The sequence below is a fragment of the Anarhichas minor genome, unplaced genomic scaffold, assembly GCF_050575085.1.
Source record: "Anarhichas minor isolate MPS153535 unplaced genomic scaffold, ASM5057508v1 ptg000136l, whole genome shotgun sequence".
NCBI lineage: Eukaryota > Metazoa > Chordata > Actinopteri > Perciformes > Anarhichadidae > Anarhichas > Anarhichas minor.
Window position 1 is genome coordinate 7923936 of NW_027466582.1, and position 26205 is coordinate 7950140.

Consider the following 26205-nt stretch of genomic DNA (forward strand, 5'->3'; position numbering starts at 1 on the left):
AGTTTTTGGGCTTTTGGGCAAAAACTGCTGGTTTCTTTCCATGAGAGAAAAAGATATAAAGAGAAAAGAAAGTGAGCACGAAATGGCTGGAACACTGTGGCAAGGTACAAGAGAATGGTCAAAATGATATATTAAAAATAAATAAATAAATACAAATAAAAACATTTAGAAGGGAAATATGTTAAACGTTACAGAAAGAAATGTAGAAAAAGCCATTCATCAGGGCCGGACTCAGACCAAGGTGTTGAGTCAGATGGGGCAGAGTGGAGCAGGGGCAGAGTGACGGATGCTCTCTGGCTAGCACTCACTGGAAACCCATACTGCTGATCCACAGCTAATAATAGACAATCCACTGATAGACACAGAGTGGAAGGCATGCTCTCTCAGCTCTTTGTGAGCTTGTAAAAACAAAGGTTTTATGGCCTCTGCTCTTTGTCTGTACCTCTGCTGGAAACTTTGTTGCTGTCCGGGGGCCAGGTTTATGTCCCGATCTGCTGACATACCTGCAGTTTGACAGCATGTACAACTAACAAAAGCTGCCGTCATTTGAGTCAAAACCATTTCATTATTTCCCTTATGTGCACCCTGCATGCTGACGCTGTGTGAGTGCAAGAGTCGTTAAAAATGTACCAGCAATTCTGGAGTTGACATTACTCACAAAAAGCATTTCTCCGTCTCCTTTGAAATATGAGAACATAGACTGCCTTTCGCTTGTTTAAACACCCACAAATTCCCATCAAAACTAATATATTCTTCAAGACACGCTCATTCCAAAGCTTGAATCCATCACTGCTGGTCTGCTGGCTTAGTCTGCCGTTGAAAAGGAGAAGAGGGAAAGCCCCCTTGTTCATTTCACTCGACAACTTTGATACGTGGCGGCAAGCTTCTAGGCAAGTAGTATTCGAATTAAAGCACACAGCAGGAAAAAGAGTGCACAGCGGGAGGAATATAGTTCGCAATGGATTAAATAGATGTAAAAACCTATTTTACCCTTCAGTATTATTAGCAGACGCTATACAGAATTGAGTCGGCACACAATCATGACGGCAAATAATTCCAATTGTACCAACTACATGTAATATCAATAGCTTATAATTAATGTGGAATATATGTTTAATTGCAGAAAGGAGCTAAGCCAGTGAAACACATATATGTCTTCGGAACAAATTAGACCCATGTTTCCAACCATCTCGATGTTAGACATTTAGTTCAGCCTTCAGTGACTCTGTAATCATTTCCAATTGAAACAGCAAAACCCACCACATAACTAAAAGCATAGACTCATGTCATCAAGTACTCAAGTAAATCCCTCTAAATAAACACCAGGGGCCTTAACCTCTGCCATGGATCTCTTGTTAGTTTGCTGTGTTCGAGACGTTTCTGGGCATCAGCCTGTGGGTGTGAAGCCCCCCGCCAACAACAGCGCGTGAGGCGAGGACGGGACTTTATACAATGGTCGCATGCTGTCTCCGTCTCTCTCCTCTGCTCTCTGTCTGTGTCATGGATGTATGAAGAGCTGCAGCTCTGTGTGTCTGTTTGACCAAAAGTAAGGGTAAGCCCACCCCCACACACACACAGGCAAAGCAGAGAGACCACAGAGAGTCGATTCGGCTGCATTCACACAAAATCCGGCAATGCGGAACCTTCCCACATTGTTGTGCGTAGGTCAGAAAATAAATCAGAAATCACAAAATAATGTCTTATTTCTCACTTTTTCATTTTCTAGACTGCTCTCTCTCTCTCTCTCTCTCTCTCTCTCTCTCTCTCTCTCTCTCTCTCTCTCTCTCTCTCTCTCTCTCTCTCTCTCTCTCTCTCTCTCTCTCTCTCTCTCTCTCTCTCTCTCTCTCTCTCTCTCTCTCTCTCTCTCTCTCTCTCTCTCTCTCTCTCTCTCTCTCTCTCTCTCTTCGCCAACTTTGAATGTTGTGTTTACAAGAGTAAGCGAGAATTGCTGCAGATCATACTTTTAAGTGAATATCATAACACCACTGATATCAAGATGATGTATTTCTGTCCATACCACCCACCCTTACCCTCACAAAGCCCTGGTGTGTTCCACAGCGTTCACTCTTCAGCCCAGTCTACAGCAGTAATAATAGAAAAGTCACAGCCCAATCATCATAACCACATTTCAGCAGTGATGTCGCACAGGAGAACACAGAGGTTGTCTTCAGCGCCCCTGAAGGCTTGTCAGGGGGCAAATTAATCTTTAAATATATCTGACTCTAATAACCATTTGGATGCATTAGCCATGGGAATAACCCCAAGACATTCCAAAAGAGAGGAAAGAACGGCTGTGTGTTGCAGGCTCTTTCTCCTCGTCAGTGTAAATCAGAGTGAATGAAATGAGGAGCGGCCCCCGCTCACTCAACCCCCGGTCTCTGGAGAGGTGTAACTGTAGGGGTTTGGGGAGAAGAGATGAGCTCCCCTGAGAGATTCAGTACTCGAGAATGTAATGCCCTAGGAGCAGCAGGAGGATATTAGCTTATCTGACAGAGGGAAACAGGGCAAAGAGAGGGAGGGAGAAAGACGGAGAGACAGACAGAGAGCGAGAGAGAACTGTACAGACTGAACATACAAAATCCACTCTCCGATTTGTGTCTACGTAGTCCTCTGTGACTCTTGTTATCTCAACGTGCTTACGGCACCTCAGCACTGCCAATGAGGTGAGCACCAGCATGAGTGTTACAATAATCTTATTATCTTTAACAGGCGGTCTGGCTCTGCGTCTAAGAGCTACGGACATTCACATGTGTGCCTATGTGTGCATGTCTGACCGCAACCATTCAGTCAGTCTAAAAGTGCTACTATATGAGATTTAGCACCTGAAACCTAAATGACAAGTTTATAAATGAGATCTCCTATTAATATTCAGATGCATTCGTAAAAGCATATTCACATGGAGTAAATGGAAATGGAAAGATTTTTTAAAACCAGCATAAACAACACAGGCTGTAATACATTTTATCACATCTATTACGGAACATAAAACAATTGAATTACAGCAACTATGTTAGTGGAGATAAGATTATGTATGAACACTAATCTGGTAACAGATAACCGATATGGTCTTGGTTTGACACATGCCAGGTCCAGAGAGATCTGAGCAGCTCTGACACTGTGTCTCTTTTTTTATTGTCATGTTGTCTTTTATTTATAGACACACACTATTGCCTCTGGGGAAGCCAATGAAGCAACGTGACTCAGCGCTTTAAAAAGGTGGACCTTTCACAAAATGTTTCCCTTTTTACAACTGCAAAATGCAAGCGCAATCACTGTGCAGCCTTGCAACATCACTCCGGAGACACTGTATAAATCATGACATTGTTAAATCATGCATTTCACAAACTGTTGTTCTTTGTACATATTTTCCTTTAGTTGTGACTGCAGCACAAGCCAAACAGACTATGTTTTGTGAAGTGATATTTCATAGATTCATACTGTCTAATGAAGCAACTGAGCTTGAAGTAAATGATATTTAAGATTGATACCACTCTCAGGTATTTATGCTAAATATGTAGCTACTCCCAGAAGCCGGCTAACTTAGCATAGCATAAAGACTAGAAACGGGAAGAAACAGCTAGTCTGGCTCTGTCCAAAAGTGACTAAATCCATCTGCAAGCACCTCTAATTAACTCGTTTGTTGAGGAAGTATTCTAAGCTCTTCTCGTAGCTTGACAACACAAATCCAGTTAGAGTTGGATGTAAAAATCTCCTCTGTCAAGCCAAAATCCAGCTTCATCTTCATTAAACTGCACAGAAGTGGGAGGAATCACTGAAATCTGTTACAGACAAAAGGAAATAGGGGAGATTTGCTTACCTCATCGTAAGTATAGCGACAGTCGGCCTTCTTTGATTTCAGATCCCAAAGGGCCACGATCCCAGACTCAAATCCAATTATAAGCTGGAGAGGAAGAGCGACAGGCAGTCAGTGAGATAGGTAGGAGAGATGACAGAGAGGAGATAGAATAAGACCCCATGATGGGCGGAAAAAGAAGTAATACATTTGACATTATCACGCAGCATGAAAGGAGGTCAGGTGTAAGCAGACTGTGGTGGCTCGGGGAGAAACCTGCCCACCCTGGGTCACAAGAGATGATGCTAAAAGATTTTATTCACAACATAAAGTGTGAGTTCTTTTGAGGATTCATTTATAGAAATACAAATGTGTGAATAAAGCAGATCAACTGAACATAATGGTCCATATTGTGCCCCATGTGCGCTGGGACAATGAGGCCGTATTCAAGCCCCTTATTTGTGATCATATAAACACAGCATGTTCTGTGTACAAAAGTCAGTGATGTAGGAGAAAAATGGCTTAACCAAAATAGCGAGCTAATATCGAGAGTATTCAGTATAGAGAGAGCAAACCAGCCTCAAGTTAAGGTTTTAATACAGTCTATACTGTATATTCTCACTGCAATATCAAATACTGGACCTTACTGTACTAGATTTGCTGTTTGGGACTGCTATTGGAGAGAGGATGACATAGAGTATACATTTTTCGTATATTTGCATGTGTGTGTGTGGACAGAGAAGTGTTGTCGTTTACCTTTCCTTCATCCATCGGGTTGTCACTTATGTGCACAACTGGTCCAGGGTGAGCCTTGGAGGACCTTATGAGAGAGACAAAGAGAGAGAGAGAGACATATATGTTTTTTTCTCTTCAAGTTGTGATGCAGTACTTAGACATTAAAACTAAGGCCATGAACGTATAGTTCTCGCGTAGTGGCGTATGGAGAGGGCTAAGGTGGAAAGCAAGTGTCTTTGAACCTGTGTAAGGGGTCCGCCAGGGAGGACAGATCTGCCAATCACTCCAAGGCACTAAAAGGCTGTTCAAAGACATAAGCTCAGTTAAGGTTGTGATGGATGGCACTGTCAGGCCAGGCAGTCCCTAATGGCTGTGTATGTGCGTGCGTCCATTGCTGTGTGTGTGTGTGTGTGTGTGTGTGTGGCCATTTGCATGTCAGCGGAGACAGCACAAAATGCCCGGCTACCCCCTCCTCTCCTCCTCCTGTCTGTGATTTACCCTCCAGACAGCCTTATGTCAAATCTCCTCTCTCAGCGTGCCACGTGGCTGCAGAATTTACCTAACCTGCCCTGCCTTAAAGAGATGATGTGGCTGCAGAGCGCCAGAGAAGGTCACAGCTGAAAAAGAGTGACTGTTAAGAGCCTGAAACGTAACCCCAACACCAGGGAGCAAGGGCAGGGGTGCCCGAAAAAGGAGAGGGGAAGTAAGGAGCGGCAACCAAATGGAAGCAATACAGAAGGAGGTCATGAGTTTCTTTTACTCATCTGTAAGTCTGACAGTGAAGGACAAGACATGCTGGTGATAATAGTAAGTATAAAAACTGTACTGTTCTGGATTTAAATGCTCCCTGTTAACCGGCCTTCCCCCATCTCCATCCCCTAGTAGCAGAGAGAGTGTAGGGGAAGAGGGGTTGTTTCATTGAATATGTTAATCTAGTCTGCCCGACTCATTGATCCTTTGTCTGACTGAGGTTTGTGCCAGTTAGAATCTAAGGCCCCGACCATGGCTCTGGAATATGAGTACCCTAACGGTGCGGAGTACCGATGAGTCCATTGCGCTGTCCGTGGTGCTGAAGTAGCAGAAGGATTACACTCTAAACTTGATAGTAAGTGTGGGGGGGGGGGGGGGCACTGCCACATTTAAATACAGAGAGCACTGCTTTCATGTTGCGCTACATTCCTGCTGGTGTAAACATATTTACATCAATATAAGACTTAAAAATAACTAAATAAATTTGTCAGTTGCATTCGGATCATGTTAGAAATGAACAAATCACCTATTGAGTATAAGCAAGGGACCAGAGAAGGATAGCATCTACTGTGTGTCTGTGTGTGTGTGTGTGTGTGTGTGTGTGTGTGTGTGTGTGTGTGTGTCTGTGTGTGTGTGCGCGCGTTAAAAGGTAGCAGTTAGTGGGCAGGCAGGCAGTCAGTCAGTTGTCTCTATATTTAGCCTGTTTGTGCCAGAGCCTTATTACCTAAGCTCTGCTGCAGCTGGAGCTGTTGATTTATCTAATCCCCCTTCACTGCCCGTCTCTCAGCTAACAGTCGTCCATAGCAGAACGCCCATGCATGCACACACACACACACACACACTCACACATTTGCATGTCGGCACAGTTAAGAGACATCTTAACATCCACCCCATTTGTAAAACCCACATCCATAACAAACAATTACCCTCCTGCTGAATTACAAAATGAAACTTGCATAAAAGGCCGCCTGTCCCACGTGGTTTATTTCCTCTCGTTTCAGGATTTCATGCACAATGAAATCCATCTCCCCCCGTGAGACTCCACACACAAATCTGGTTTGTTAAAACCTGTTGTTATACAGTAAATAAATCTGACATGAACACATTCTCAAAATGCATGTTCAGGTTTGGAGATGAAGGAGTCACCATGGCAACAGAGGCAGAATGGGCAGAGAAAAGACAGGCTCCCAAAACAAACACACACAGACACAAACAACGCCTACCTAACTACTTCAACACGCTCCTGTAAGCACACGATTCTGACTGCGTACTGCTAATGACTCTGCGTTTTGCATACAAAGTAAAAAAAAAAGGTCTTCGGGGACAAGAGCGATTGAGTATGAGTGTATAAAGGAACATGTGTGTCTCTGATAGCTTTTGCATGTTCATAAAGATAGATGTTTTAGTGTTAATGCATACTACTCTATTTATATCTATGCATACTTGTTTGGCTACGGGCATGTCATTATGGCATCATTCACAGTTATGGGGATCACATTCTTGTCTTACAAGTACTGATTCAAGGTCTTTTATGTCTCTCACACACACACACACACACACACACTCACACACGACTACTCGAGTTAAACTAAATGCCTCATGGCAAATATAACACTTAACATATCCGTCCCCTTGGCACCTTCGGTTCAAAAAAGTCATATGCTATAAACCTTTATTGCACCAAATCCTTCTTTGTATCTCAAATATTCATCCGAAACACAGCGATGCATTCAGGACCTTAAGGAAAATGGACCGTTTGTATGTGTGCACACACAAGCACCATAGAGGAAATGTCTGTCGGTGTGTCGATGACACAGGGGGGGATGTTAAAGCAAAAGGAAGGGTCCACCTCGCAGAATTTGAAAACATCTCTTCGGTGCAGGCACGTATGCGCTTACACACACAAAATAAACAACAATGTGTGAATACAGAAATACACAGACACACTTGTACAGTGTCACACACATGCACAGTGAGGTCCTGAACATCTGGCGTCACCACGGGTGACACACACCGTGAGGCAGCAGAGGGGCAGTCACCATGACAATGTCTCGGCGGCGACATGTTTGCAGCACGGCCATTACTGTAAGTGGCCTCATGATTGTGTGTGTGTGTGTTAATGCATAGGATACACATGTTCCAGATGAAAAAGTGCTGACCCAGCTGTACTGAGTACATGCAAAGGTTTCCAGTACATGAAAGAACACAACTTTAATACTAAATCCTCTGACCAAAACAGTAGCTTTTTGCATTAGAGCCCCTCCTGCTGTGGACCGATAAGGCCATTGACTGCTCAGCCGTGACACACGGAATTCTGCTCCCTGTTTAAAAGCTTACTGAAAGACAGCAAGAGCAACAGAAACAACCATTATGTGATGTGCTGCAGTTAAAGTAGTTCGATCATTTGGGAAATACGCTTGTTCACTTATCTGTCAGTTAAGTAGGGGATAATGCCCTTCGAGGTGTCCATAATCAGGAATTAATGGATCTGGCCTCCCCTCAGTCCATTGAATCCTTGGACACCTCGAAGGACATTATCCTGCTTATACCATGTACACTTGCCAAAGAAAATTAAGACCATTCATTTGTAATTTCATACGAAATCAAATTTTGTTTTACTGTATTACACTACTGTCTGTCTTATAATGGGTTATCTTGAAGTTGTTGTGGATCAGACAAGTCTGATTGCTGATTTGCAGCAAAAATAAAACTAGGAAAAAAAGAAAAGAATATGGAGGAGAGAATTTTTGGGGAGACACAGGAAGCAATGATTGTCTGTTCAGAGAGTTGGAGGGAGGTAAATAAATAAATGAAATTTCCCTCGCCCCATATCTTGTCCTCTCATTGGCTTTAGACCGTTGCTGCTGTCATTGCCAATCAGAATCATTTTCACACTACAGGATTTGGATTCTCAGAGAGGTCCAGATCTTTAACATGCTAGATATCTCTCAGGCGTCTGTAACGAATCGGCACATCTCTCATATCGAGTTTTTGATATGAGCGAGATTTGAATCTGAAACAAGGCCTTTGTAAGCAATCATCAAAAACTGTCGGCGAGTGGAAAATCAGGGGTAAAATTGTGTTGTGTAAACTCGTCAGTAGAGGTGTTGCTAAGCTGATTTGGCTGTTTTCCCCTGCTTCCTGTCTCTAAACTAAGCTAATCCAAGCATACCCTGGCTGTACCTAGCTTCATATCTAACAGATAGATATGAGAGTGGTGTTGATCTTCTTTTTTGTCTTTGGACCAAATTTGTCTCCAGTCTCTCCTGATACTGCTGCTTATTTAGGTTTATTTATGTATTAAACTTAACAAAATAGAGAAGTTAACCTATTTAGAATCCAAGACGGCACCTTGTGAATTATGACATGATCGCTTACTAATGTGCAAAATGCACAATAAGTGACTGCAAATCTTTACACTGTACGGATTGATATTATGTGAATCCTCAAAATGTTTTGTAATTTTCACCTTTCCAAGTGCATAGGGTGTTGGAAGGCTGGGTCCCCCAGGAAAGGTCACTGTTCCGGGCCTCCACCTGCAGCCTCCCCAGGCTGCAGCTGGAGGCCGGGATGCTTCCCTGGTAGGGCACTGCTGTACCAGCTGAGGACCACCCATACGTAGAAGCATGAAAAATTCAAACAAGTAATTACAAAGTCCTGAGTGGGAGAAAATAAAAGAGGACAGAATAGGCCTCAGGCCAACATGTTCATGTGAACTATGTGTCATAGCACGCTGTTAACATTTTACCACTCCTGTCCCACTTCTCTCCGGCCCTCTGTACCAGGTGACCATCTAGCTGAATCAAATCAAACACACACACACACACACACACACACACACACAAACAGACGCTGCCAGGTACAAATCTATAAATATTCTCGCATATACAGTGCATACATAAAATGATGTGTCATTTGAACAAACACAGATTTCCTTAATGCCTAAAGCACTGACTTAACTATAGCGCCATGCAGTTGGTTATGTACTGTAATATATGTGAGTCATACAAACGCACTGAGCACTGGGCCGGGCCGGGCCAGGCCAGGCCAGGCCAGGCCTGGGGCCACTGGCACAGCTACTGCAGCTTGTCTCCAAATAGTAGGGCCCAAGGGATGATGACCCCGGCACACAGCGTATTCTAAGCTCATTACAGCAATGACAATAGAACAGAGGTGCAGGAGGCTGGGCTTCAAATAAAATCTTGAAATGCTTTAAATAGCACTACATGTATTAGCTCCAGTTTATGATAATAATACTGATGTAGACAACTCCGAGTGTTCAGCTGATGATAATGAAATATGACCTAGCTTAGAAATGCAAGTCTGCAACACCAACAACATTTTGTTGAGTTCCCAGAGCCCGATGAGGCATCTTCAAAACCCTTATTTTAACAGTTCAAAACGTAATGATAACCAATTTATGATGATAAAAAACAGAGAAAAGCAGTCAGCATTTTTCCTCAATAAGTTATTTAAACAGTGAATCAACTCTAAAAGAAAATAATTGTTACAGTAATTCCAGTTAATTTAGATCAAGCGCTATCTTCTGATGACGACAGCGTCAGAGAAGAACAATGGGAAAGACACAGAGGCTTCCGTACCTGGACTACCGCCACCCTACCAACCCCACAGCTGGCAAAGAACAAAAGAAGAGAGAACAAGAGAATCACATCACACCGCTCTGATCTGGGTCAAAGCAAACCCCAGACACACACTCATACATATAGACATATATGCAAACTGAGAGCTTCTGTAACAAAATGCATGAATCAATTGCTGGCACTGCCACCATCTTCAAGACATAGTATCCCACAGAATACCATGTGTGAGTGATTGTGGCCTGAATGGAAACAACAATATGTCAAAGAAAGTGTTGAGGTTAAACAAAGCTGTTGCATGTTCATTTTTGGGTGGCTTGAAGAAATGGAGGTAAGGTAGAGATGTATACAGTTACAATATAATATATTAATGTTAGCAGCTTCTGCAATCTGTGGTGTAGAGAAGGGGATTTTGAGGCCGTTTAAAATGTTCACTTGCAGGCTGTGTGGCCTTTTGTTTCATGTAGAAAGTGACATACGGTTCTAGTTCTAATTCTAATACAAACGGCAGTGTTATGGAAAGGACTAATCTCCCTTTCAGCTTAGTGAAGCGAGAGGTTATGGTTGATGTTGTCAAAAAGGATTCGTCATCAAACCAGAAAATAGATGCTAACACATTCTTTGGAATTTGCTGAATATTAATGAAAATATCAAATGTATCAAATGTTCCGCTTTATTTTAGAAAGATTTAGTAATGTTGCATATAAAGCACCATGAACGTACGCATCCTTACAGCTGAAATGGTAGATTTCTTTGGGATGTTTTCAATTTACACTTTTTTGTGCCGGCTAAGTTTTTGGCAGGTCGAACCGGTCATTGTCTAAGTGCAGTGTTTGGGGTATGATACCAGACTTACCTCATTCTTAACCTCAAATTACCGGATATGGCCAGTCCCTTGCACGGTTACTTGCCAAATGTGTGTGTGTGACGGGTGAATGAGATGCTAAAAGCGTTTCATAAAAGCAGTCCATTATTTCAATAATTGTATGTTGATTTAATCATTATTCACTTCCTGTACATTCAAAAGATATTCTTATAACCTTTTTTGAGAATATTCTAGATAGTATTAACTTTTACTCTTCAAAGAGAGAACTTTGTCAAAAGCTGTGGAATGGAGGAGGAATTTTGAAATAATACGAGGATGAGAAAACATTGACATGTAGGTGAAACAAGGTGAAGAGGAGTGAATGGTATACCGTCAAGCTGAAGGAAAAACAAAGAGAATGCAGTCTAGCAAAGAAAAGTGTAAGTTATTGCTTGTCCTTTAGTCAAGAAGAACTCCTGTATCTACCCCTCTATCTTATCACCCACATCTACCCTCTTTCTCATCATTATCACTCCTTGCCCTCCTCTTCTGCCCTTTTTTTTATTTAATCGAAAACCTTTCCACCTCTTTATCCTCATTTCTCCGCACACCCTCATCTCTTCTCTGCCCTCTGTTACCTGCATGTATCCCTCTGTCACCACTCCGTTCCTCTCCTCCATCACCTTCCTCCTCTGCATGTCCTTTACCCCAGGCAAAAGCCCTGTCTCATCCATTCCACTCCAGTCTTCTCTCTGTCATACACTCCCCCCCCTCCCCCCTCCCCCCTCCTCCTCCTCCTCCTCTCTCCCACCACTCACTCTCGCCTTTGCTTCCCTGCAGCCCTGTCGACAAGACGAGACGTCTGCGTGTACCATACACTGATCTCGGCAGACACCTGTTCCACCCCCTCCCTCCTCCCTCCATCTTTTCCCTCTCTCCTCACCCGCACACACATGCAGAGAAGTGGATGAGGGGCAAAGCGTGAAGCAAAACGCTCCAGTGAATAATTTAAGTCTCTACAGCTGGGAACCAAAATGGAGCCTGTCAAACTGACGGATCCATTGAAACAGCAAAGAGACAGGTCGCTCGCTACCTGGAGTACGATACGGTGCCTGGAAGTGATAGACTGACTAATGATTCTTTCTTATCTCATTACATTTAAGTTACAATAATCTTTTGAAAGGTAAAATGCTAATTACACTGCATCGCTGGCCTCACTTAAGTGCTGCAAGGTGAGTCAATAGACCCTGGGATCAATGTTGCAGTGCTGCTGATATGAGTTTGATTCCCACAGAGTTCAAATATTGATCTGCGTATCGGTGATTCACTGTGGATGAGAACCCCCTCCATACCGCACAAAAACCTGCACAGCAGCATGCCAAGTTGTGCAGCCTTTGAAGAAGAAGAAGAAGAAGAAGAAGAAGAAGAGCAAATGTGAGAAACATTCAGGGCATTAAGAGTGGGAGGCAGCATCAGAGGGTGACACGTGGGCAGTTACACTCACAGTTCAATGGCTTTGTTCCACATGATGACATAGCCCGAGAGCATAAAGGACTCCACGTTGACGAGGTGGATGTTCCCTCGTTCTGTGCCGATGTACAACCATTTACTCTGGAAGGGCAGGTGGCAGAAGGTTATTCTGTGAAGAGAAGGAGACACCAGTTAAAAGAGTAGAGCAGAGAACGACAGAGGAAGAGGAAGGGTGGACCAGGTAGAACCAGGGAGGAAGACACAGACAGCCGAGAGACAGAAGCTTCTTGAAAAATCACTCAGCGGCCTATTATAACGGGAGACAAATTATGCAAAACTGTGAGAGGATTATTTACCACTCCATCAGGTCGAAGCAGTCGAGATGAGAGTGGGAAACCAAAGAGACTTTTGAGTCATTCAATCAGCGAACCGTCTATCCAGACCTACAGGGTACATGAGGACAAAGACACTCCTAAAACTCTCCTGTCTTCGTCATCGCTTGCCTATCTCCTCCTTTCATCAATCCATCAGACTTAAAGTTTAATGAGAGGTTAGGAACCCTTCCCTCCTTAGCTGTGGCTATCCATTCATCTTTCTCATCCCTTTTTCATCATTTTTGCTCTTTCATCCATCCTTCAATCCGTCTGAGGAATAATAATATACAACCTTGGTAATTCGCCTTGCTAATATTTCAAGGTCGCCAAGCTCCTCCAGCGATCCTTTTTATTCTTGCACGGTGCTTTGAGCTAGACCTGTGGACTTCAGAGGCCTGCATCTATAAGACAGCGCCCCCGGCTCATCAGCTGGGACACACCACCCAAGTAGGGAGATAAATTAAGTTGTATCCATCTCTTTCTTCTTTATCCATTACTTCCAACCTGGAAGGACACGCTGGGGTATTTCCTCTGCGTTCATGACAGACTGGCTCGTATTTAGCAATGGAATCACTCTGCACAGCAAGTTTAATATCCAAATGTAATATCTGCCGTCAAAGACGCTTTAAGTAGATACAGTATGTCAAAAAAAATAAAATAGTGTGTTTTCTTTTTATAATCCAATGAGATGAGATCTTGTCAGCGATGAATTAATATAACTGGCATTAAACTGAAGACCAGACTCTATGCAGTATTCAAGGAGAGATCAAAATAACCACTTTCCCCATGTTTCCATTATGCTTTCCAAACTACATAACATTGCAACCATATCTCCAAGCAACTATATGTAATAAGAAAAGAAATATCAACATCATAAACATCAACGTGTTGAGACCACATTTCAATTAAATAAATATGCAAAACATTCACAATCAACAACAACATTCAACAATCAACTACAATATCCACTCCTAGCAGCTAAAGAATAATGTTCAGGGCAAGTAAAAGCACCTGGTTAATAGGGAAAGATTCTTCTTCCTGAGATATTAACCACATGTTAGTAGCATAAAACTAAAAGAATGTGGGATGCAGGACTCAAACTCTGGTCTCTGAGTCTCTGGTATGAAAGTCACGTGAAGTGTAAGAAAGTGACACTTCCTGGACTTGAAAAATGCTGCAAGGGATCCTCGCAGCAATATGTTTCCTCCTGAACATATTTGGCAAAGGATGCTAGCAGTATACAGTATGGATGTATTTTGTAGTAGAAAGGGTCAAACAGAAAGCTTGCATTATACTGTATAAATATACAAACACTCAATAGCACAGCAACACGTGGATTTGTGTAAACATGTCCTTGCAGTGACTTTGAGCGTATGTGTGTTTTAATGCGCAGAAAGCCTCTCTCCCTTTCTCTCCAGCTCTCCCTTTCTCTCTCTGAGTCTTTCAGATTGTTGCTGCAGGGCTGTATTGAGAGTAGCAGCTCCTACTACCACACACACACACACACACACACACACACACACACACACACACACACACACACACACACACACACACACACACACACACACACACACACACACACACACACACACACACACACACACACACACACACACACACACACACACACACACACACACACACACACACACACACACACACACACACACACACACACACACACACACACACACACACACACACACACACCGTCCTCCTCTGCCTCAATGCTCTGCTCCAAATCATGAATATATTCATTTTTTGGGAGGAATTGGGCTACTTGACATAAATCTCATCCACACAGTGCAAAATGTGCACAGAGACACTCAAAAACACTCAAACACACTAACCTAGATTTACATACAGCATTTACAAACAGGAGTATGGTCTGGCTTAATCAAATATGAGAGTAATACTGTCAGTGAGTTGCACATGCTCATTTAAGCCTCATCTGATGAGGCAAGCTGACCATGAGCATTATTGATACACTACCAATGTGCTTTGCAAAAAATATGTTGGAGGAAACGTAATTTGTAGTTATTCAAATGAGTTGTTCATGAACATGATATTTAGGGCTGCAAGAGCACGAGGTGACTTACTACTGTACCGTGAACAGGTGATCATTGAGACGCACACGCTCAGACTACAGACTCACTACAGATGAGGTGACTAAGAGCTACATGACTTTTCAGGACGACTTGTGGCGGACTGTCCACTGGAATTCATTTGCTTTTCCATCTGCACAAACAGATGTGCCTCATCTATGCATATGAGGGCTTGAGTGAGTGCACGGTGCAACCATGTGTACATGCTTCTCAGCAACTGATTTGAACTCATGTAATTACATAATATGTACCGTCAATGTATGTTGTATACAGGCGGCAACCTCCGGTTCTGCCGAGTGAAGCCGATGCGGAAGTGTCTTAAAAATTGCATTCTCTCTACTGACCAGCAGGCGGCTTCTTTCGGTTGCAAAAAAAAAGTCAAATTGTATGGAAGTCTATGAGAAAATGACCCTACTTCTCACTTGATTTATTCCCTCAGTTAACATTGTAAACATGAGTTTATGGTCTCAATCACTAGATTTTAAGTCTTCTTCAATACAGCATGATGTTCATTTAGTACATTATAGTCCATTTAGAGTAAAATAGACCATAAAGTGGAGTAGGCTTTAGGGCGGTGCTTACTGTGATTGACACGTCGCTGCCACTACTAGAGCCGTATACGGCGTCTCTACGTCACTCCTCCGCATTCCAAATATGCTAAATTACATTCATTGGTTGCGAAAAACAACATGGCGACGGCCGTAATCCAACACGGTGATGGCGAAATCGGCAAAGTCGAGGCTTCAAAACAGCAGTCCACAAACCAATGGGTGACGTCACCAACACTACATCCACTTCTTATATGCAGTCTATGGTTGTATATAAATATGCTTGATTTGTGTATCCGCGCTCATACGAGCCAGATGATTAAGTGTTCCGAGAGCCAGTGTTCAAGGGCCGACTGAGAGGCAGTGGCAGGAAGCATAATTATACAAATCTGCTCAAAGTTTAGCAATGTGTGTGTTTCCATTTCTTTTTGTGTAAACTAATTGTTTATGTGCGTGTCATTGTGTTCACACCTGTTGTGCACGCACGAGTGTCCTGCTTCAAGTGGCCACGACACACAAAAGGCAGCTGCCAGCTCGCAGGCTCAGGCCCAAACACATTGCCTCGGAAATGACAGACGCCTGCCACACACAACTCTGAGGTTAACTGCACTGTGGGCTAGACGTACGAGAGCATGGTTCACTGCAAATGAGAAGGGGGTACTTGAGAAAGTCATTGTTTGTAAATGCTTGGTTTTATGTGATGTTCTAATCAAAGAGGACTATTGCAAGTGGAGTAATCTGTGCCTGCCCTTCATTAGAAAGTCACCGTCCGTCCGCTCAAATAATGTTCTAAACTGACTTGATTTAGTTATGTTTTTATTTTTTCGGAACTGCCCTTGAGCAAAGCACTGACCACAAACTGCTGAATGGCTGACAAGACAATAACGTGCGAATGAAACACTATAATTTGGTTCCAGTAATGAGTATGCCATTGCTGCAGCAAAGCCGTAATAGGACTCATAATAGCACACATAATGAGTTTTAATATTATCAACAAATGTAATGTGTTCAAATATATCTATTAAAGAATCATGCACAATGATGGCAGGGGAAGAGGCGGACAGAAAAAGAACGAGGGCCATGTTTCAGAATATAATATATATCGCCGTATCGCATATTGTATTGTCATCAAATCTGTGTCTGTTATTTCATCTGGCCAATATTCTCATCAGAGCACAAAGGAGTTTTAGAGTAATTGAGAGTACAGATATTCCTTTCTGCCTGGAACTGGTGATGCAGACAATGCAGAAGACAACAACAACAAAAAGTCGAATAAGTGTTGAAGAGTCTGTGGATGTTGGAGAAATTCACCATCACTGTTTAAGAGAACACAAATCAAATAGACATACAGTATCCATTTGGCAAAGCTCCAGACCAGGTTTTTTTCTGATGAGAGTCCAGAGACCCCAATCTACGAACAGGTTCTCAATTAAGAAGTATCTTAATTGAGTCACACACACACTCTCTCTCTCCGCTTTACACGAGCAGAGCACCTGCGAAAATCAATCCGGACCGAGGCCTCGAAATTAAAACAATGCTGAATTCGCATTCACAGTTCTTTAATATGCATTTGCACAGTTACAAGGTTACGCTGGAGAAAAAAGGGAGTAGCAAATCAGTCGAATATCGTTAAGGAAACTCTAATCTGCTGAATTAATTAAAATTCTTCAAGTATTTCAATTCATTTAATTGATGCACTAGCTTTGTCGACAAACTACAGAGTAGATATTTTAAAGTGCTACCTGAGATTCAGGTTATATAAAATTCCAATATTAAGTTACTAGGATCAGCTTCCAGAAGTCGAGATTCGAGCAGCTAGAATCAAATATATCAAGAATACAATTAGTTATTATTTTTGAAATAAAATAATCTAAAAAAACCTTACAAAAGAGCAAGTAACAGTAGAGGTCTTATCTATGTTGTCTGTGTACCGGGTGTGTGTGTGTGTGTGTGTGTGTGGTGACCTTGGCTACCCTCTCTCATCGTCTCCCATCATATCACCCTGCATTGACGATAGCTTCCACATCTGCAGTGCATTCCTGTGAGGCCAGGAGGTGACGAGAGCATCCTACGCCAGGATGACTCGGCAGGATTTCTTTTGCGCTCCCTCCATCCCGACACTCCTACCCACAGACTGACTCACTGCTCTCTGGCTGAGGCCCAGTCTGTCTCAACTCCTCCTCTCCTCCCTTCTCTCCTCTCTCTTAGAGCCTGTGATCTGATGTGAATGGATGCTGACGCTGGAGGGCTTTCTGCAACACTGCTTTCCCCCATCAACTCGAATACTGATCAGGGGAAGGAAGGCGAGAAGGTGGGAGAGAAGGATCTGTTCCTGAGTATTGGAATGGGCCCTAAGAAGACAGGAAACCTAGAGACTTCAAAAGGGGAATTTGGGTTGTATAGAAAATAAATAAAAAACGTTTTGAAGAAACAGGCCAGTGTAACAACACAGCATACTAGCAATGGGAAAGGAGTCTATCACCTATTTTAGGTGGGTTTTCCTGTGTTTTGAAAACAGCATATATGCACCTATTGGTGGAAAAGGGTATTAATCACTTTCTTGCCGAGAGTAAGGTGAGAAAATTTGAACTAGTCTCATGTCTGTGCATCAAGTATGGACCTGGAGTCAGGAGGCTATTAGCCTAGCTTAGCAGGGGGAAACAGCTAGCCAGTCTCTCTCCAAAGTTAAAAAAAGACTACCCGCGCCTTCGTTGCATGTTATACCCTTCTCTCTCGCCCCCATTTCCAGTGCCTGTCTCTACACTTTTAAATAAAGACAAAAATGCCCAAAACAAATTTAAAGAAAAGAAGGTGTCAGTCTTCTCAACTCACAGAAAGAAATGGTAAATTTCTCAAAATTATCATAATTAAAATTAATTGTTAATTAATTATCTTTTTTTGAATCACCATGGTTAATGATGTACCTAGAATAATGTGGGGAAGTTTAAACACGAGTGTTTCATTTGGCTTGTGTTCCATTTTTCTGTTAGTAGGCTGTCGTGGCAGTTCTGGTTGGGTGACAAGGAAATGACTGCCCTGACTAAAGTCAAGCTTTGAACAAACAGAGAGAGGAAAAACAAAGGAGCAAGGGTAAAAAGTGGGAGATGGGACAGAGTGGGTGACTTAAGACTTTTATAGGTTTTACGCATCTGTCCAATTTAATCCTGCAACTTGTCTGTCTTAAAACCATCAACACTGCATCATGGCTTCACTTCAACAGCAATTCTTACCTTCTGATGACACTTCAAGCTGTGATCTTCTAATAACCATTGTTGTTATAAGGATGTAACCTGATTTCTTTTGACAACTACATTACAAAGCAACCATGGTGTGCACACCTTTTTTTTAGAAATATACAAAGCAGAGAGATATTTATAGCCTTTAGAGCCAGAGGAGATCTTAAAAGCTTCTCAGAGTGCAACACACTTGGCAAAACTGTGTGATAGAAAAGTTGAAATATGATGGACTCAACAAAACCCTGATGGTCCCAATAACTTTGGAGGCTGCTCCTCCGGGCAGCAATTATAATAATGGAGGACTGCAGAGTTGTGTATCAGTTCACAGAGGGCGAAAATGGACTGCTGATCAGCAAACACTTGAATACAATATGATACCAATGTACGGGGGAGATACACATACCTTTCATATAAAACATTTCGTATGCACTGCTTAAGTAAAGAGCCTGAAAAATGTGCTGCTAAGTGAGATTTTTTTGGAAAGCCATAACAATTGTTACAATGCATTTCTAAGAAACAGTTTAATTGCATTGAAAGCAAAACATATAAATCATTCCAAGCCAATGAGGAGATGAGTAGTCAACAAATCCTACCTGTTATATGCATGCACGTTGGTCACACATAAAGTTAATGTAAAACGTTAATACTTAAGTGTATTTACTTCCATGGATCGATATCAATACCTGCTTACCCCCTGAGAGGCAAACCCAGCCAGAGAATACCCTTGACAGGTTGCCAGTATGTCGCAGGGCTAAAGGGCAACACATACAACGATGTATTACAATCATCAAAGCCACCACGCCCATTATTTTGCGAGTAAGCACACAAAGCGGGTGTTGGAGCCTGACAACATGTCAGGATAAGCACATTTTCTATTTCCCAGCATCAAAGTGCGACAACATCCAAGCAGCATTCACATCCTGGATCAGTATCTATGTGGTGTGCGTGCTATAGGTGTCAGATGATACAATTACTTGTAACGCAGCTGCGTGTGTTGTGCTTAAGTAGACAAACCCATTCACGAATAGGCAATTACGTTTCCAGTTCAGCTGAGCCTTATGTCTTTGGCATGTGGGAGGAAACCAGTAACCTGATAGAAAATATGCAAATTTGTTGTCATTATTAAATTGAGGGATTCGAAATAGTCACAGAGAGACTCGTATTCTGTAACATCCTCAGGTGAAATTGTCGTCAGGTGCCGAACAGCAGACTGATGTCTAATGCTGAGATCAACTAGTAAGACTGTCTCAGTCATGAGGCTCCATCGTCCTCTTGATATTTTAATGGGATGAGAAAAGCCAATGAGTGGGACGTCTGATCCCTCTCAAGCCCTCCTCCTGCTTGTGTTACCTGTTCCTCTTCTTTTCTTCTTTCATACAATTCCGTTACTCACCCTTTCTCAAATCTTCTCGTTCCAATTGACTTCTCTTGAGATGAAGTGACTTCGCTCCTTTCTGCTGCCGCGTCTCGACGTCTTTGCGTTGGACGGCGGTGCTTACTAAATGTCAGAGGCGGTCAAGCACCTACGCAAGAACACAACGCGCCCTAAAAGACGCTGCCGGCCACCTGTCCATCACATCAGCGCTGTCTCAGATCATTGGCTCTGACGTTTAACCCATTCCCCACTTTTAACTGTGACAGATCACTGGCCAATGATATGATTGGCTCTGATGGTTTATCGCTGCATCCGTGATTGGAGGAGACAGTGGACAGCAACTTCCTTGAGGTGAGGTGATTCTGCACTTTACTCGTCTTGTATCTCAGAGTTTTGACATTTGCAAATGGAAAATTGTATTTATTTATGCAATGTTTTTTTTAGCTTGTCAGCCAAATATCAGTTCTTGGATATTGGATTGTCCTTGATTAAGCACAAAGGACTGTTTTGAAAATGGCCCCCTCATGTATAACCACATGTAATACCACTTTCCTTGACAGTGGATAGTAGAAGAGTGAGAGTAAATGAAAAGGTAGCAAGAGAGGGGGATGCCATGCAACAAAAGTTCCAGGACTCAAATCATTATATCGTCACATGGTTAGATGGTATTTGTCTGATAAGCGTTAACTGTATTTCTTATGATTATCACAAAAATCTGAATCTCAGAAGTTTTAATTTCACACACCATCCACCATCTCAAAGAGTGTGTGACGCTGTGTATATTAATTGCGTGCGTGTGTTTATGTTTATAGTCTATTTGTGAGTGTGTGTGTGTGTGTGTGTGTGTGTGTGCCTGTTACAAGCTGCTGGTGTAAACCTTCAGGTGTTTGGGTAGGTTCACACGTGTGCCCCAGTGATGGGAAAGCCTCAAAGGCAGAGCGAGTAAGTGACCCAAATAATGAGTTCAGTTAGAGAACCAACAGAGAGAGAGAAAGAGAGCCTCTATGTCACCTCCTTTGCCCTGTGCACAGTTTAGCAAGCGCAAAGACACATTTGCCAAATGAAATGTCGTCTGTTTGCATACGGCACGACAGTCAGTGATAACGAACAGTTCACACGGGCAGCAAACTGTGACACAGGCCCCTGCTCAGAAAGACACAGTTCATGTCGCACCAGAGCGAGTGCGAGGGCAAAATTGAGGAGAAAAAGACAATGGTAGCAAGACGGACACATCGAATAAGCAGAAGGTCTTTCTCGTCATTTGCAGTTTTGCGTTCTCGTACCTCTCTTTGCTGAACTTGAGGGAGTGGAGGATGGCTGGTCTCTTCTGCCTCAGGTTCCACAGGTGAACACTGTCGTCCGCCAGAGCACTCACCAGCGCTCCCTGTCACAACAAAAGGGTCCTTTCATTTTACATTCAAAGATATCACATGTACCATCGTTGAAATGCATGTAGGTTATAACGACAGAAATGTCCATGAACACATTTGACAGACTGCTCTCTGTGAGTCTGACATGCATGAGTCACACTGCATTCCCTGGAAACGGGTTTTAAATCAGGCGTCTTTCTCCCAGGTAACAGCAATGATTCATAAGATGTATTTAAATGTATGTGCGCGTGTAGGAGGCACTGAAAATCGTCTCCATCTCTCTCAGGGTTTGTTTGAACTGTCACAGTCACAGACGCTGACACACACACACACACACACACACACACACACACCCAACTAAGCCTGAAATACTGCATTTCTCAATAACATGAAGTAAATCAAACTTGCCACATGAATCAGAAAGCTGTAGGCATTCAATACGTATAGAAATGTTTCCAGCATGTCAGCTGTTTAAGAATGTCTGGTGAGAATCGACTGACAATTTCAATAAAGTTCTATTGACAAGTGCATTGGATCAATAGGAACCAAGAAATCCTGCACACTGAATATATAATACTAGTTTATTTGAATTTGTCTGGTAAGAGTACTCTTCTTTTTTCCACAAATGTATTGGTTAAAGGTAATAGACCTTTTTTCATTCAATCAAATATGCCAAAGTCCACAAGGCATCACTAACTCATTTTGTTTTAACACAAACAGCCAGAAGAGTGTGAGCAGGCATTCTGTGCCAACCTTTGGGCCATCATCACCCAGCCCCACTGATACCACGGGACTTTGTTTGAATGTGTAATCCTACTCTTGGTACAGTCGCATACAAGGAAGAGAACTGCTCACTGCCAATAAACTCGGTAAGACGTGAGGGAGATGAGCAGAGAAGGAATGCGAGTTACTTTCACACTACCAATACAATCATCATACATCCAACAGCACACAGTAGGGACTACTTTTTGAACATTTTAAGAGGGGGAAATGCGATAACCAGGGATGAGTATTATTAAAAGACATACATCACAGTGGACTTTACCCACAGAGTCACCTTTCCTTGGCTTTGGAAGACAGCGCTGGTCTTACTGGTGGAGATGCCTCACTGGAGTAATAAACATTGTTCTGACTCCAACGTTTCACTCGTCTTTTTTGTGACCTACCTCATTGATGAGGAACTGTAGCTGGATGACGGCCGCTCCACTCTCATGCTGACAGTAACACTCCACGCCTGGACGACCAAACCTGAAAGGTTGTCTGTCAAGGAACGTACAGTATCTTATGTAACACCAAAGCACTTGTCTTTGTTTGTTTATGGAAGCCCGGTATGCACTTTACATATTCATAGTAGAAGTAGAAGTAGAATATTCACAGCCTGACCAGATTCATCACCTACAAGGCTTCACCCTTTCTGACTCCCCACATGCCCTCCCCATTCCTTTCTTGAAATTATTGTAACTATTCAACACCCTGTAATTGTACAGCATAGGACTTAGTGTTACCAGCAAGCTTTTTATTTTAAGAGCATATATTCTTCTATCAAAGGCACTTAAGAGCACCTAATACTATTATTCAGGTAGATGATTGCAGTAACAGCTGTGTGTTAAACAGAAGAGAGTGCTTGGGAGGGATATAGTCAAAACAAAACAGAAGAACATTGGCAGTGCTGCAGCGAGGGAAGAAAACTGTACCAGGATTGAGGGGGAGCAAATAGAAGGAGGGGGATAATTCAGATATTCAAATATATATAAATGAATCAGCAGAGAAGAGGTGGATATTATGTGAGCAGATGAGAAAATAATAGCAGGGAGGGAGAGCGAGAGAGGGAATACAGTTATACGGAGATCGGCCACTCTGATAAAAGATGCAGAGGAGAGAGAAAACATGCACAGAGGGGTGGGAGGATGGAGGAAATGAGAGATGAGGGAAAGGAGAAGGGACTGACGGAGAATAACTGGCTGCTCTTCCTGAGGAGAGTGAATGGGTGAGCTTACTGATTATAACCATTCATTCTTCCCACGACTCTCAGGACTAAGGTGGGGGGGGGGGGGGGGTGGCAATTTTTCTTACAGGGGGCACATAGAGGTGTAACACCCTGGGGACGACACTATTGCTCATCATTAGTTAGTTAGTTAGTGCGTGTGTGTAAAGGCGGGGGCTGGAAGGTTGTACGTCGCATACATATGAGCAGTTACTGTAAACTGCCTGCAGAGGTATCAAACCAAAACACAATACTGTGCAGTATATTATGAATACAGATTCAATTTAAACATCATAAGAGTATACTAGACTGAGAAGAGAAATTCCTTTGTTTTACCATTAATCAGAAGAAAACTGCATCACATGTTGGCAATGACAATGGAAGCAATAGCAACAAGAGAACAAGCAGAGCTCTCGAAATATAATCGAAACACCAATAATCAAGTCCTCCTTTCCCACAGTGCAAACTGCGCCTTCAGCTCCCAGACAGGCCCCAGTGTAATGTATTAAGCTGTAATGCATGTGATCATTGCTGAGGTGTGTAGTGACCGTACCAATGAATAAAGCCATCTCATCAACGGAGCCAGCACCACACACCTTCTTTTCCTTTGGACTGAATACACAACACGGGGTTTTGTAAGCAAACAAGTGAAGTACAAACGTATTTTCATCCTTTCATCTTCACATTTTGCATCATTTGGTCCAATACATTAATCTCCATTCATTGGCTACTATTTAATTTATAGCTATATTCGACCGCAAGGTATCAGCGTGGTTCAGTAGCCTGTGTGCTGCGTGGAAAGCTGCAACTAAGCTCCTCAGGTGGATTAAGCTTTGACCTCACCATCCCGGACAGGCAATTAAAGAACTACAGCTCTGAGCCGGTGATGCCCTGAGTCCCTGTCCAGGAGAAATCCACCAGCGTCTTTGGATTTCAGCCAGTAAGCCCCCAGAGAGATTGAGCAGGCCTAAACTATTACACCTGGAGGGCGCCCCCAAGTCAATGATGATCAGAATCTTCCCCTATATGACATCTGACATATAAAACTGTAAACCCCCAAGACCTTTAATTCTGCCTCACTCCACTTTAAACCTCCCGCAAGTAAATGAAGAGTAACCTTTGACTGCATGGGATCTATAGGAATGGTTGGTTGGCAGTTTTTGGAGTGGCTTTTAATAAATCACAACATGAAGTCGAATACTTGGGATTGAGCAAACATGCAGTAAAGTACATGTCCACTGCCACAGTAGTGGCACTTCAGACTTCACTTTATGGTTATGAAAATGTTCAGAAGCATTTGTTAAAACCCACACATTTCATCGTGTTCATCGAGTCAGAAATAACAAAACCATTCAAAACAATTGCAACTCCACCAACTGTCAAACTGAGACCTGAGGATAAGTTCTAAAAAGAAGAGAAGTGAAAAGTGAAATATGTAGAGTGACACAAGGTCACTGCTGCACGTCAAAGTTTACTGCAAGAAATTAAAAAAATGAGAAGTTCTCTGACTTTTAGACAAGAGGCAAAAGATGATCATCAGCGCGCACAGAATCACTGTCACAGCCAGTGGATGAGGACGGAGGACCCCGATGCTCTCTCCACTTGACCTATATGGCTGCGATGCTCAAGGATATTGCTGCTGGCTACACTGTCACAGACTTGACGTCCATGCAGGCCAAAATGTGCAAGTAAGGGACAGCAAGCTATAGCTTATCAGCTCATTTAATGAGCATCGGGATGTATTGTATGCCTAAAAACTTTAATTATGTTGCTTTTAATTGTTTCCGAGCGCTGAGGGGGAAAAGTGATGAGAGAGGAAGTGGCGCTTGTGTCATTGCTGTTTGCCAAAACATAAGGAGGTACTCTACCACCTTGAAGTGTCAATTGAATTACTGGTTGTACATGCAAGTAATTACTGGAGCTGGCTATTTATCTTCATAAACTGTAGATAAACTGATCTGCAATAAATGCTCCCAAAAATGTGGAAAGTTACTTTTAGGTCACCATGTGGTTATATTTCCTTCATGCCTGACAAATGTCTCAATAGGCACTAAATATCACTACTCAATAACATTCCATTTGTCCAATTAATCTGTAGTAGTCTATAGTGCGACCTCTCTACACAGTTTGTGCTTCCCCTCTGTTGCAAAATTTGTTGAGCATCCTTCTTATGTGTAACCTTCATTCATGGGACAGTGCCTGTGCGGTGTGTTAGTCAGGCTGGTTTGGGCCCAGCGACGGTAACAGTCCATCTCACTCAAAGTGAATTAATTGCAAACTCTTTCCTAATGTTGCCCGGCAAGCAAATCTTTCAGGGTCACAGAAAGAGAGCGGGGAGTATGTAGTTAGACGTTGTGCTTGCTCACATCGCCTTCTCTCTGAAGGGAGGCAGCCATCCCACAAGCACATTATCATGAAAAGCGCACATATGCGTTCACACAGACATAAAACATCCTGCGAAATAAATTCAAACCATCAAAGAAGGAAAAAATGGATTTTGTTCATATTTCAAGTGGATGTTGGCACAATAATTATCGTTAAAATGCAGCAGGCCACAACAAGACATCAAATCCAATGGGAGAAGACTTGACTTCAGTGCCAAAGAATGTGCAAAGACTATGGCTAAGCACTGAATTTCACCACAAGAAAGTTAGTTCTAGACTAAAGTTCTGTATTCCTCTCTTTGTATTTAATTAAGAGAGACTAGTACTTTCAGTTCATGTGTATCTTAGTGAAGCATGTCTAAATGCTCTACAGAATTGCATTTGATTGAGTGTTTAACACTCGCATGTTTTTATGCACATTTCCAATTTGTGCATAAAACAACCTGGAAACTCAAGAGAGAAAAAGAGTTGACATACTGCAAATCATTGTTTGGAAGCTTGGCTGAGGTAGAGAAGTTTGTGTATCGATGAAAAAGAAAATGTGAGAAAGTGCAATTGAAACAGACTTAGCCGATGAATCATGACGCATTTAACTTAAACATCACTCAAACTAATATTCCTTCATGGTTTAATGGCACAAGGTTAACGTCACCCCCAGTTGATCTCAATGGAGCA

The 26205-nt window shown here is 42.6% G+C and overlaps 1 protein-coding gene across 2 annotated transcripts in view; it reads right to left on the reverse strand.

Moving 5' to 3' along the window:
• stxbp5a (syntaxin binding protein 5a (tomosyn)) overlaps window positions 1-26205 on the reverse strand; it is an 81038-nt gene that overhangs the window by 26201 nt on the left and 28632 nt on the right. For both annotated transcript variants that reach the window (XM_076084294.1, XM_076084295.1), the window contains exons 3-7: window positions 22329-22410; window positions 21076-21176; window positions 12186-12320; window positions 4550-4613; window positions 3818-3901 (exon numbers count right to left, since the gene is read on the reverse strand). In XM_076084294.1, the coding sequence (XP_075940409.1) occupies window positions 3818-3901; window positions 4550-4613; window positions 12186-12320; window positions 21076-21176; window positions 22329-22410 (466 nt within the window). The remainder of the gene's footprint in view (window positions 1-3817; window positions 3902-4549; window positions 4614-12185; window positions 12321-21075; window positions 21177-22328; window positions 22411-26205) is intronic.